At 45.0% G+C, this 12,838-nt stretch overlaps 1 protein-coding gene across 1 annotated transcript; it reads left to right on the top strand.

The window, feature by feature from the left end:
- Positions 1-78: 78 nt before the first annotated feature.
- On the top strand, positions 79-12,212 carry LOC114053481 (antigen peptide transporter 1-like). The gene is given in 11 exon segments (XM_027876581.1): positions 79-984; positions 1,415-1,529; positions 1,694-1,824; positions 5,186-5,391; positions 6,586-6,783; positions 7,314-7,442; positions 7,588-7,776; positions 8,261-8,434; positions 8,664-8,826; positions 10,099-10,235; positions 11,698-12,212. Coding segments are annotated over 11 exon segments (2,223 nt in total). The 5' UTR covers positions 79-419; the 3' UTR covers positions 11,914-12,212.
- The last annotated feature ends 626 nt before the right edge of the window (positions 12,213-12,838 follow it).

The following is a 12,838-nucleotide window of genomic DNA, read 5'->3' as shown; positions in this document are numbered from 1 at the left end:
GGAGTGGTTCTTCTGAGCCGAGAACTGAGCTACTTGTGGGGTTGAGGTTGCTGTTGGGGGGGTGGGGTTAGGGGAGGGGCAAGGCGGCTTTCTTTCCCCATACATTTCAAGTCTCAGACCCAGGTCTGGAATCTCCTGGGTGGGGCGGTCTTGGCGGGGCGGATCCAGTGAACCTCGGTAGCTTTCGGTTTCTTTTCCTGGAAACGGCTTTGCTTCTCGCCATTGAGAAGCCTGGCACAGTTCGCTGCCTGAGATTATCTGAGGCACTGGCTGCGGCCCGCCCCTCTCTTTACTCCTAGCCCTGTTGAGGAGCCTGCTTGAGACACAGACACCAACACACCCTCTGGACCCAGACTTTTAGCCAAAGGGCGGAGAGACGCAGAGGAGCCCGTCTCAGGACCCCGGACAGCGCCCCGCGCATGGCTGGCTCCGGGTCTCCCGGGTCGCTCCTATGCCCCCGAACCTCTTCTGGGCGGCTGCAGATGCTGCTCTTGCTGCTCATGGACTGGGCGCTGCTCCGTCCGGCGCTGCCTCAGCTCCTGTTCTTGCTCCTGCCCACTGGGCCTCCGCTTCTCCGGCTCTGGGCTACTGGCCTGGGCCGCTGGGGGATTTTGTGGCTGGGGTTGCATTGGACCACTAACCAGGAAGGGGTCCACGCTAAAAGCTGGAGGACTGCCCTGGGGCCCCTGACGGCGGTGCTGGGATTGGCGCTGCCCGGGCTCGCCTCATTCAGGGCTCTGGGAGGGAGGGAGGCGGGTGGAGGCGGGGCCGGGCCGCTGCACTAGGGGAGCCGGCTCGACGCTTTCGCTCTCAGCTATGCCGTGGCACTGCTGGCGCTTCTCCTGTGGCAGAAACTTGGAGATCTTTGGGTACCGGGGAGTCCCACGGGCTCGGCGTCCATCATACACCGGCTGCTGGGCTTCCTGGGCCCAGAACTGCGTCGCTTCCCGCTAGTCATGTTCTTCCTCCTGTTGTCCTGTCTAGGTGAGGAGAGGGAGGATGCAAGGGACTGGGCAAATTGGGGAGAATTGAAGATTATGGGCGGTGAGTCAGGGGGACACGAGAGAGATTCAGAGGTAGAGCTTCCTACCCAGAAGGTCTGACTCCAAATCGAGAGGTCTTTCCTTTCCACAACTGCCTAGGAATCAGGAGATCTACGTCCTAATGCTGTGTGTTAAGCTGTATGACTGGCAAATTCATCTTACCTTTCTGGGCTTCTGTCTCAGATGTACGATTGGCCTGTGTAATCTCATAGGGGCCTAACAGAAGAGCATTGTCTTTCTCTGTACCAAGGAAGATGGGGATGTAGTCCAGCTGCAAGTCCCCAGCCTTGATATAGTAAACCTCCAATAAGCACCTATTAGTTGATTAATTGTCACTCTCTCCCTCCCTGATGCTACCTCATCACCTCCAGGAGAGATGGCTATCCCTTTCTTTACTGGTCGCTTCACAGACTGGATCCTGGAGGATGAAGCAGCTGCCATCTTCAACCGCAACATCGCTTTCATGTCCATACTCACGCTAGCCAGGTCTGGGAACTGGGCTTGGAAACTCAGAGAATGGGGAACTAGGGAACTGAGGAGGTTGGAAGCTAGGCCTGCACTCTGGGCAGGTTGATACAGCGGAAGACTCCCTCACCTCCAAATATTAAGCCTCCACATAATACTCCTCCCTTCCTCTCATTTCTTTCCAGTGCTTTGTTAGAGTTCTTGGGTGATGGAATTTATAATTACACAATGGGCCGAGCTCACAGCAACCTTCAGGGACAAGTGTTCCGGGCTGTGCTGTCCCAGGATACTGACTTTTTTCAACAGAACCAAACAGGTGAGTCCTGTTACCTGCACACAAGACATTCTTATACTCCTTACAACAAGAAGCATCAAACATTCATTAAGCACCAGCTTTATTCAGAGAGCTGTGGTGGGTGCTAAGGGAGATAGAAAATTTAGATAAGACCCAGTCCCTACCCTTCTGGAGCTTATTGTCTAATAGGGTGAAGAGGGGTCACTTACTATATCAATTTGAATGTGGGATCTGCATGAGTTCAGGGAGCTTTAGAATGAGGACATTTGATCAGCTGTCCTCAACTTTTGACCCCAAAGGCCTCCCCAAATCACTGATCATGTGGTAATTCAGGGGTTCACACCAAGGAACAAAGAGAAAACCATGCACAAGACTTCTGTCTCCAAGGGTCATAGAATAGTCTATGAAGCTGGATAAAGCCTTAAGATTGCTGGAGACAGGAGCAGTGCCGTGGTCCTCAAAGGAAGGGCAACATAGCATAGTGAATATAGTCCTGGACTCGAAGTCAGAAAGACCTGGGTTTCAATCCAGCATCAGGTATTTACTGGCTGCATGACCCTGGGTAAGTCTTTTAACTTTTGTTTCTTCATCTGTAAAAAGAAAGGGGTGGATTTGTTGCCTCTTAGGTCCCTTCCAGTTCTAAATCTTCTTGGCTGTCATCTGTGTCCCAATTGAGCTGACACTTTGGCAGCTTCAAATATGACTTTCCAGCTTCTCTTCTTTGTACAGAGAAAGATCCATCTCTAAGTATGTTAAAATGCCTTTTGGGGGAGGCAGGGTTTCTAACATGGGAAATAATGGCAAACAAGTGCTATCTGCAACCTTTGCTTCCAAATTTCTACTTTTAGATTTTTGAGTATAATAGTTGATTAAAGGTGGGGGTATAGGGAGAATATGGAATTAAAATGCTTCTCAATCTACTCTTCACTAACAAAAAAGGGGGATAATGGAGGATCTGATTCATAAACCCAGTTGCCATGAAATGTACACTTTCAACCCAGATGTATGCTTACCTGTGTAGTCATATTTCAGAAGATGGAGGAGACCTTTTTGCCTGGGTAGAAGGGTGAAAACAAAAAAAATTTTAAGAAGTAACTAAGATTACCTAGGTATACAGGATAGTTTGTCAATAAATATTTATTAAGCACCTACTTTGTGCTAAGTAGGGCAGCTAGGTGGTTCAGTAGATGAAGTCCCAGGCTTGGAGTCAGGAAAACCTGAGTTCAAATCCAGCCTCAGATGCTTACTAACTGTGTGACCCTGGAGGAGTCATTTAACCCTGTTTGCCTTGGTTTCTTTATCTGTAAAATGAACTGGAGAAGGAAATGGCAAACCACTCCAGCATCTTTGCCAAGAAAACTCCAAATGGGCTCACAAAGAGTTGGACCGGACTAATCAACAAAATAACAACAATGTGCTAGGTACTGTGCTAAGCACTGTGGATATAAAAAAAGGGAAAGAACAGCTCCCACCCTGAAGGAATTTATAATTTAATGAAGGAAGACAACATCTCAAATGAAGCTGAAAAGCTGTGGGAACAGAGGGGTGGTATCCAGCTCAGAGGCATGATGGGGAAATCCAGAAGAGTGAAATGCAGCTGGGATGGAAATGAAGAGATGGATGCCCTGGGCACCCTCCTTAAATGGAAGAAGCTCTGGGAAAGCTTTCCAATCATATGGAGTAAGGGGCCTCAGGGGCAGAGGGTGCTGATGCAGTGTGAGTTCCAGGGCTGAAGTGATTTTGCAGGATAAGGAGGTTCCCAATGATGGAGATGTCCAGAGGAGTGCATCTGGGTGGAATACTAGTGGAGTAATATAGGTAAAGGTATTTCCATGGAGTTCTGTCTCTAAAGTGCCTGACCAGTAGGAGAAGGATGACTTTGGGTCATTTTCTCAAGTGAAAATCAAAGGTTGTCTGATGAAAGAACTTACAACTTTTCTCCTAAAAATTCTTCATATGAAAGCTAGCTCAGATTCTATAGGGGAGGAGGAAATAAAATTCCAATTCCTAACATGTGTGTATGTGTATGTGTGTGTGTATGTGTAGCTTTCATTATTAATGTAGTATGTATAATACACATATGTACATATATGTGCAAATACATTTACGTTTTCTGGCAACAATGCCAACTAATTTCTATTCCTGAGAGCAAGGGTGTTGTTTGAAGTTACAAAATTCTAAGAAGCAAGTATGTCCATCTGCATAACGTAAGAAAGGTCACAAAGTAGACACTGAGATGAATTATGTCAATCATAGTTTAAGGGGCACTATAGCATCTAAGGAACAGAACACTAATATGGCTAACTACAATACATAATATCAAATGATAAGTATGATAGAAAGTTATGGTGAAGAAAAATGCTTACAATCTGAGGGATAAGAGGAAATCAAAGTGAGCTTTTTGTGGGAGGTAGCACTGGAGTTGAGCTTGAAAGAATGTATAGGAATTCACAGGCAGGAGAAAGAGGACATTCCAGGCATAAGGAACAAAGGCATGTCAGTATGAGAGCACAGTTTATGAGGATAGGGAGCAGATTGTATAGAGGAGAATATTATGAAATGAGTGAAAGAGTGAGGGATTGGGGAGGACCTTGAATGACAGACAGGAGGAATATGAATGTTATTTAGTAGACAATAGAGAACTTCTGAAGACTTGTGCAGAGAAGTTGACATGATAAAATCTATGTACAAGAATGAATCTTCTGGCAGCAGTATGAAGGATAGACTGGGGGGAGAAGAGAGTAGGGACAAAAAGCCTCTTGCAGTATTCCAAGTGAGTGGAAATTAGAGTGAAGGTCTATCCCAGGGTGGTAGCAGTGGGAATGAAACATATCTCCCCCCACACTCTCTCTTTCCTTATGCCTTTTATACAACCCTATATAGTACTTATCATACTTTCCTTGACCTTTTAAGCCAAAGATCAGAAAGGACACACTACTATATATTCCATCTATACAAAAATATTAATCCTACACTCCTTTTATTCTCAGAACCAGAGAGATTTGCTTCCTAATACTTTTGTTGTGCACCCATAACTTGCCACATTTAGAATTTGAATCTTTAGTCCTCTGGCTTCATGACGGCATGACTGACATCACTATATCCCCAAGGAGAACTTTGCAGCTCTGGTCCTGCTCCAGCACCCAACCTGACACACCCCTCTCTAATATTACTGGGGCCCCAGAAGCCTTTTAGGAACCTTTAGACAGGGACTGAACTAATGAGCTCCTACCCTCATTATTCCAAAAATTTCCCAGACATTTTCCTATCTGCCTCAGCCTCTTTTCATATTTCCATTTCCTTTCCCAACTATTCCAGACCCTCAATTTTTGCCAGACCCTCAACTTTTCTTCGACCCTCAACTTTTCTTCCTCTTTCTTAGGTGCTATCACCTCTCGGGTGTCACAGGACACAGCCAAGCTGAGTGAGTCCCTGAGTAAGGAGCTAAGCCTGCTCTTGTGGTACTTTTTTCGAGGACTGTGTCTTCTGGGACTTATGCTCTGGGGGTCCCCGACCCTCACCCTTGTCACACTGATTGCTTTGCCTGTGCTCTTCTTCATATCCAAGGAGCTGGACAGGTGGTACCAGGTAAGCCCAGGGAACCTCTCTTCTCCAGCATCCTTCCTCACCTTTGGCTCTACCTTCATGAACCCCAGTCTGTTCTTTACACTTAGCTTTGACAACCTTAGTTTCTCTGGTCCCTTTGCCCCTCCCATACTTAAAAAGACTATAGGGTGCATAGTCTTTGCCCTGTGGCCATGATGATTCTCTTGCCTGAATTCTGGCCCTTTTCTACCATAGCCTCTGTCTGTAGGTCATTTTCCAGCCATTTTCTTCACCATGTCCCCTTATTATACCAATTTTCTACAGTCCTTTCTAGGATACTCTTTCCCTCTATTCTTCTTTCTTCTCTGGGTACCCAAATTCTGGAATTCCTATATTCCTATAGTTTCTCAAGGGATTGGTATATCCCTTCCTTCTGCTTTCACTCTTCTCTGCTGCCTTTGCATTCCTTTGTATGTACTGGTGTCTCTATGTCCTTACATCAGAGAACAGCAACAACAACAACAGCAATAATAATATTTTATGTCATTTACATAGTGCTTTAGCATTTGCAAAGCACTTTATGTATGTTCTCTTATTTGATCTTCACAACATCCCTGAGAGGTAGGGGCTATTATTATCTCTAATTTATAGATGAGGAAACTGAGGCTGGGAGAGGTTAAGTGATTTGCCTAGGGCCACACAGCTAGTGTCTGAGTGATGATTTAAACTAAGGTCTACTTGGCTCCAAATTCAATTCTCTATCTACTATACCAACTAGCAGGTCATGTAATATAGTTTTTAATGACACATTCACAGAGTACTTCACAGATTACAAAGTTCTTTCCTCACACCCATCCATGAGTTAGCTAGTTTAAGTGTTATTTCTATTTTTTTTCCTATTTCTATTTTTCAGTGAAGACTAGACAACATAAATAACTTGTCAGGTCATATGGCTAACCCACTGGTAGCTGAATTTATACTGGAATTCACACGTCCTAACTCCCCAAGCAATACTCTTGGCATTGTTTTCTTCAACTGCCTCCCTTCTCCAGCAGGGCCCTGGGGGAATGTACCCCCTGACGTTGTGCCCTTTTGTGATTGGGGACATAGAAAGTGCTCAGATCCACAGGACTGCCTTCTCTGTTCTTTCACACCATCAATTTCTGTACAATCATATGAAAATACACTAAGAAAATCCTCTCCGCACAACAGTGTTGCTACCCTCTGTCCCCACAGTCCCTGGGAGCTGAAGTGCAGACATCCCTGGCAGAGTCAAGCCAGGTGGCTGTGGAGGCACTGTCTGCTATGCCCACAGTCAGAAGCTTTGCCAATGAGGAAGGAGAGGCACGGAGGTTTGCCCATCAGCTCCAGAAGACACAGAAACTTAACCAGAAGGAGGCACTGGCCTATACTGTCAACATGTGCATCACCAATGTAAGTATCTGGGGATAGAGTACTCACTTACTAGCCAAGGACTTGTAGACCCTAATCACCATCCAGGGGCTCCAGGGCCAAATTTCCCATTCTCATGATTGGCTTCATAGCTCTTTCCCTTATTTGAGGTACTAGATAGTTACTTTCATAAGGGGGTTCAGAGCATTACCTCCTTTACATGGAGATAATTTGTCTTTTTACTGTGTGGTCCTTCTTTTCCCAGCCCCCTTGAGGTGCCATGAGGTCCCTGCATCTTGCCTCTCCCTTTCTTGGAGCCTCTAAGTCACCAGGGTTAATGGAAGGGGGATTTGGGGATAAGGAAACATTTTTTATTCAATGGGCAAGCATATCATGAGTTCACAGAGGTCCTTAGTTCCTTCCCTAGACCCCCAATCCTGTTCTTGGATGATACCTAATGAGGTGACTCTGTGACTATACTTGAGGCTACAATGCCATTATCCATGAATGTGACATAGTTATCCTTATAGTCCTCTGATGTCCCCAACTTGTACTCTCTGATCTATCCTCAGCTCTTAGGACTCCTGTTGAAGGTGAGCATTCTGTACATGGGGGGAAGGATGGTGACCCATGGGGATGTGAGTAGAGGAGACCTTGTCAACTTTGTCCTTTATCAGATCCAGTTTACCACTGCTGTTAAGGTGAGACCCCCCCCCCCTTGACTATTGCTCCTTATTCCTCCTCTCCCATTACTTTCAGTGTCCCCTTTCCAGCTCTCCTGTCAGATATCCCAGACAACACGTGCTGTCCCCTCACCCTTCTCATGGCTCATCCCTCTTCCTTCAGGTATTGCTTTCCACCTTGCCCAGTGTACAGAAGGCTGTGGGAGCTTCAGAGAAGATCTTTGAGTACTTAGACCGGATACCTCAATGCCCTTCCAGTGGTCCCCTGGCACCTCCTACCCTGCATGGCCTTGTAGAGTTCCAAGATGTCTTCTTTGCTTACCCCAGCCGGCCAGATGTCTTGGTCCTACAGGTATCACCTCCTGCCTCTCACACTCCATTTTTTCCAACTCCCAGGCTCTCAGATGTCCTCTGAGATATTACCCTTCCTCAATTCATCTGTTCTCTTTCCTGGGCTGGATGAGATGCTTTTGCTTTAACCTCCCCCAGTCTTTCTATATGAGGAAGAGAAAGGATCAGAGAGAACCCACCTACAGGGTTGTCCCAAACTCACAAATCAGGTTGGGCATCTCAAGGGAGCCATGAAAAACTCACTAAGAGGTGTCTCTACTTTCCCCTTGCTCTGGTAGTGAGGACTGAGGACCTTTTTTCAACTCTGTTCTATTCTCCCTTTTCTTTCCTCTTCCTTTTTATACAGGAATTACACTAGCCCTGTCTCATGATGTGAGGATGTCCCTGTATGTATGTGTGGTGGTGGGGTTGGTGTGTACCTGCTCAACCAGGGGATAGGCTCTCTCTGTCTCTTCCCTGATGCCTTCCCTTTCTGGTTCCTTTAGGGAGTGACATTCACTCTGTGCCCTGGGAAGGTGACAGCCCTAGTGGGGCCCAATGGGGCTAGGAAGAGCTCAGTGGCTGCATTGCTGCAGAATCTGTATCAGCCTACAAAGGGCCAGCTGCTGCTGGATGGAAAGCCACTGCCCCAATACCAGCACCGATACCTGCACTCACAGGTGAGGAGGATCACCTGGATGGATCAGAATACCCTTGGGAGAATAGGTCAATGAAGGAATGAATAGGAGAAAGAAGGGCAGGCATTGTTCCTGGTCCTAGCCCAGCAACATCCTTGTTGGTGGATGTGACAGAGATGAAGAATTTATCATGAGGAATGGAAATACCCAAGCCCTGACCTGAGCTCCCTTGCCTCCTGCCTTCACCTCTCCTTATTCTGGCTCATCCCAGGTAGCTGCGGTGTCACAAGAGCCACAGCTGTTTGGACGGAATCTATATGAAAACATAGCCTATGGGCTGGGCTGGAAAGCAGAGCTAGAGGAGATTATGGAAGCTGCCAGGCAGGCTGGAGCTCACAGTTTCATCTCTCAGTTGCCCCAGGGCTACTACACAGGTACTGTGAATATTCACTCACCAAGTAGACATATCCCTTCCCCACCAATACTTGAGTCAATCCATTTCGTCTTTAACTCGGCCTTCTATCAGAGATAGGCAAGGAATGAATGAATCAATGGAAAAGTATTTCATCAATACTAGAGGAAGGGAACAAGGAAAAGAGAACAATAATTTACTAAGTGCCTACTATGTGCCAGGCACTTTGCTATGTGCTTTACAAATGTTATCTTATTTGATCTTCACAACAACCCTAGGAGGTAAGTGGTATAATCATTTCTATTTTTACTACTGAGGAAACTGAGGCAGGCTTACCAGGGTCTCACAGCCAGTTAAGTGTCTGAGGCCTTGCTTGAACTCAGGTCTTCCTGACTCTGTGCCTAGGCTTCATCCACTATGCTACCTAGCTGCCTCAAAAATATAAATGTTCAAATCTGGTCTCAGGCACTTAGTAGCTGGGTGACACTGGACAAGTCACTACTTAACCTCTGTTTGCCTCAGTTTTCTCATCGGTAAAGTGGGGATAATAACAGTACCTACTCCTCTGCGTTGCTGGAAGATCAAATAAAATAATAATTGTAAAATAAATAACAATTATAAAGGGCTTAGCATAGTGTGTGGCACCTGGTAAGTGCTATATAAATGTTACCTATTATTATTAAGTGCTAACTGTGTGCCAAGCACTGTGCTAAGTGCTGCGGTTACAAATACCAAGGTAAGAAAGCCCCTGCTCTCAACTAGTTTATCTTCTAATAAAGAGAGGCAACACATATAGGTGAAGAGTAGCCATGGAAAAGAATTTTAGTCTGTAGAATCACAGAGATGATGAGTAATCCATACAACAGTCCTTTTTAGAAGCAATGGTACTATCGATAGCATGACTGTGTCCAAAGGAAGAAGTGGAAAGGGAAGGCAAGTGTACCCGTGCAGTGGCAGTGCCCATGGCAAGATATCCACATGGATGAGTAGATGGTATATGGAACGTGGTTTGGGGCTGACTGGATATAATGGGGTAGGTTAGTTTTCTCCCACTGATTCAAGAACCTACACAGTTCAGCCTTCTGCCTTCTAGGGCAGGAGTTACAAAGATGGGTGGATTAAGGACTTAGGAATCTCATTCCTTGGTTTCCATGGACTCTCACAGAATGTCTATCATCCCACTACTGTGTTGAGGAATTGGTCTCAGCCCACCCCTTTTAGTCCAAGGGAGAAAGCATATGTTTTTGTGTGACTGTTATGGTCCTGCTCTCAATGCATCTGGTTCTCTCTCCAGAGATAGGAGAGTCTGGGAGCCAGCTGTCAGGTGGTCAGCGACAGGCAGTGGCCCTGGCTCGGGCTCTGATTCGGAACCTTTGGGTCCTCATCCTAGATGATGCCATGAGTGCCCTGGATACAAACAACCAGTTGAGGGTGAGACAGCAATCTCTCCAACTCTCCCTAACTCCCAAATCTTTAAATCTGAAAGGAACTCTAATTCTTTTATTTTTTTATTTTTTTATTTTAATTTTTTTAACAGACTTCTTTACAACTAGGTGCCTCCCATCCATACATGGAGTTTATTTATGATTCCTTGGAATATTTAACAATATAAATAACTCTGCTCAGTGACTGTAGTAATCAATATCAGGCAAGGAATAAAAGCAGAAGATGTATCCTCACCAAAGATATTTTCTACTGTGGAGGAGATCCAGCACAGAGTCTAGATTTTAGATGTTTTTTATATGGATGATGAAGTCTTCCAGATAATCCTATATATGAATGACATAGTACTTATTGCATCAGTCCCCATAACATTATAGAGTCTTCTGGAAGAGATGTGTAATCACTAAAATTAATTTAGCCCGTTCGTTCACATAGTAATGTCTAAGTGGATGAGGAAGATCTCTTGCCTCAAGTGTGTATGTGCACTTGGATGTAAACCCTATAAAGCATGTCTAACAGCATGTAAAACCTGGGACAGACAGTAGAGATAGACAATGATTTGGGCCCTAAGTTAAATAGAAAGAGAGTGAATTTTATAGTTCTTGGGAAATTGTAATGCTCTTTTACTGGTTCCAAGCTTCCCATGAAAGCAAAGGCACATCTTTTCATCATGTAATCTCCAAAAAGAACAGAAATCATAGTCATCAAGAAATTATGTCAGGAAGAGAAGATGGATTGATTGTGTGGCAAAAGCCAGGGAGAAAACCTAGACAGCAAGAGTGACCAATTAGCATGCTCACAATGCTGGGTGAAAATGAAGAAGGCCTCCAGCAACTTGGGTGGACTATCTCTGGTGAAACTCTGATGGAACAAGTACAAGAGTCACCCAAGAGGGGCAGGCACCCATGGATGTTGATCTACATCATTAGAAGTAATTCTCAAATAAAAGAGTCATTTAAGTATTTATTGCACCTGGCACAGTGATAGCTCTGGCATTCTTATTATTTATTCTTTACAAATATTCATAGTCAGAGAGTGAGTGACAGGGATAGAACATTGAGCTTGGAGCCAAGAAAACCTGAGTTTGAATCCTGGCTTAGGCACTTGAGGGAACTGTAATTCAGAGAATTTTATGTTTGAGAAAGCCTATGATATACAAATCTTCTAGATAAAATTCCTAAATTTAACTTTTCTTTTTTTTTCTTCATTGTCATCATCGTCATCATTAGCACCACCAAAAAACCTTGATTAAATGCAGAACTATGCCTAGGGACATGCTGGGTTTATTCCTCTTTCCCTAGAGCTCATAGGATTCTTATAGCAAGTTCTGGGATGGGAGTACAGGAAGGGGTTACTATGGATGAGACAGTTAATACCAATGGCATTAATGCTATGGTTTGTGCATGAGGCTTTCTGAACTACTAACAGCATCTGTGCCTTCTTCCTGCAGGTGGAGCAGCTTGTATATGAGGCCCCCAGGAGGGCCTCTCAGGCAGTGCTACTCATCACCCAACGTCTCAGCTCTGTGGAAAGGGCTGACCACATACTCTTCTTGGAGGAGGGGGTCATTCAGGAGAGCGGGACCCATAGGCAGCTTATGGAGAAAAGGGGCCGATACTGGACCATGGTGGAGGCCATGGGTGGGAACTCAGCTACTCAGGAATGAGCGACCTACTTGAATCCCCATTATGGTGGAATATACAGCTGTTTTATCTCCTGAAAACGGAAGGACAGAGGAAGAATTTTAGCCTCTTTTTGCCATGATATGATTTAGCAGTTGCAGAAAGGTTTTCCAAGCCACAATTATACTCCTACTAATTATATTCCCATCACCAACATTAATTCCTTTCACTCTTTTAAATTGCAATTAGTGGAGTGGAAGGCAAATGTTCCCTGAATGGAAATAACTTAGTGGGAATTCATTCTTTCTTTCTTCTTCTTCTTTTTTTTTTTTTTGGTTAGGCAATGGGGTTAAGTGACTTGCCCAGGGTCACACAGCAAGTGAGGGTTATTTGTCTGAGGCTGGATTTGAACTCAGGTCCTCCTGAATCCAGGGCCGGTGCTCTATCCACTGCGCCACCTAGCTGCCCCTAACTCATCCTTTCAACAAGCACTTATTGAGCACCAACTTTGTGCCAGCACTCTTCTAGGCACTGGAGATATGAAGACAGAAAGAAAATGACCCCAAGGAGATTATGTTTTATTACTGCCTAGTTCTAGAGCTTGTAAAGTATAGATAACAATGTAGTTATCAATCATATTTTATAGAGCCAGAGTTCAAGACCTTTGAGTTGAAGGGGCACAGAAAGTGAGGAAGAAAGTTACCAGAGAGGTTGACTGTGGTGTCTTCTTATACAAAGTGGTGATAGGGGTATTGGAGGATCAATTCTCTATTCAGCTGACCTCTATTCAGCAGAAGTACCGTGGAAATGCTTGGTGTTGGAAAATAAACTTGGTATTTTCTTAAGTTTTATGTTTCCTCTGTTTTTCCCATTATAATAGCTCAGGGTTTCTGCAGCTCTTCTCCTAGATGCCATGCCGACTAAGTATTGGAATCCTCAAAACTCAGCTTTTCTCATCTTCTTACTCCT

The sequence above is a fragment of the Vombatus ursinus genome, unplaced genomic scaffold (genome assembly GCF_900497805.2).
Source record: "Vombatus ursinus unplaced genomic scaffold, bare-nosed wombat genome assembly UNPS02014811.1, whole genome shotgun sequence".
NCBI classification, from domain to species: Eukaryota; Metazoa; Chordata; class Mammalia; order Diprotodontia; family Vombatidae; genus Vombatus; species Vombatus ursinus.
Note: the sequence above shows the minus strand (reverse complement) of the source record. Positions and strands in the feature narration are given on the sequence as shown.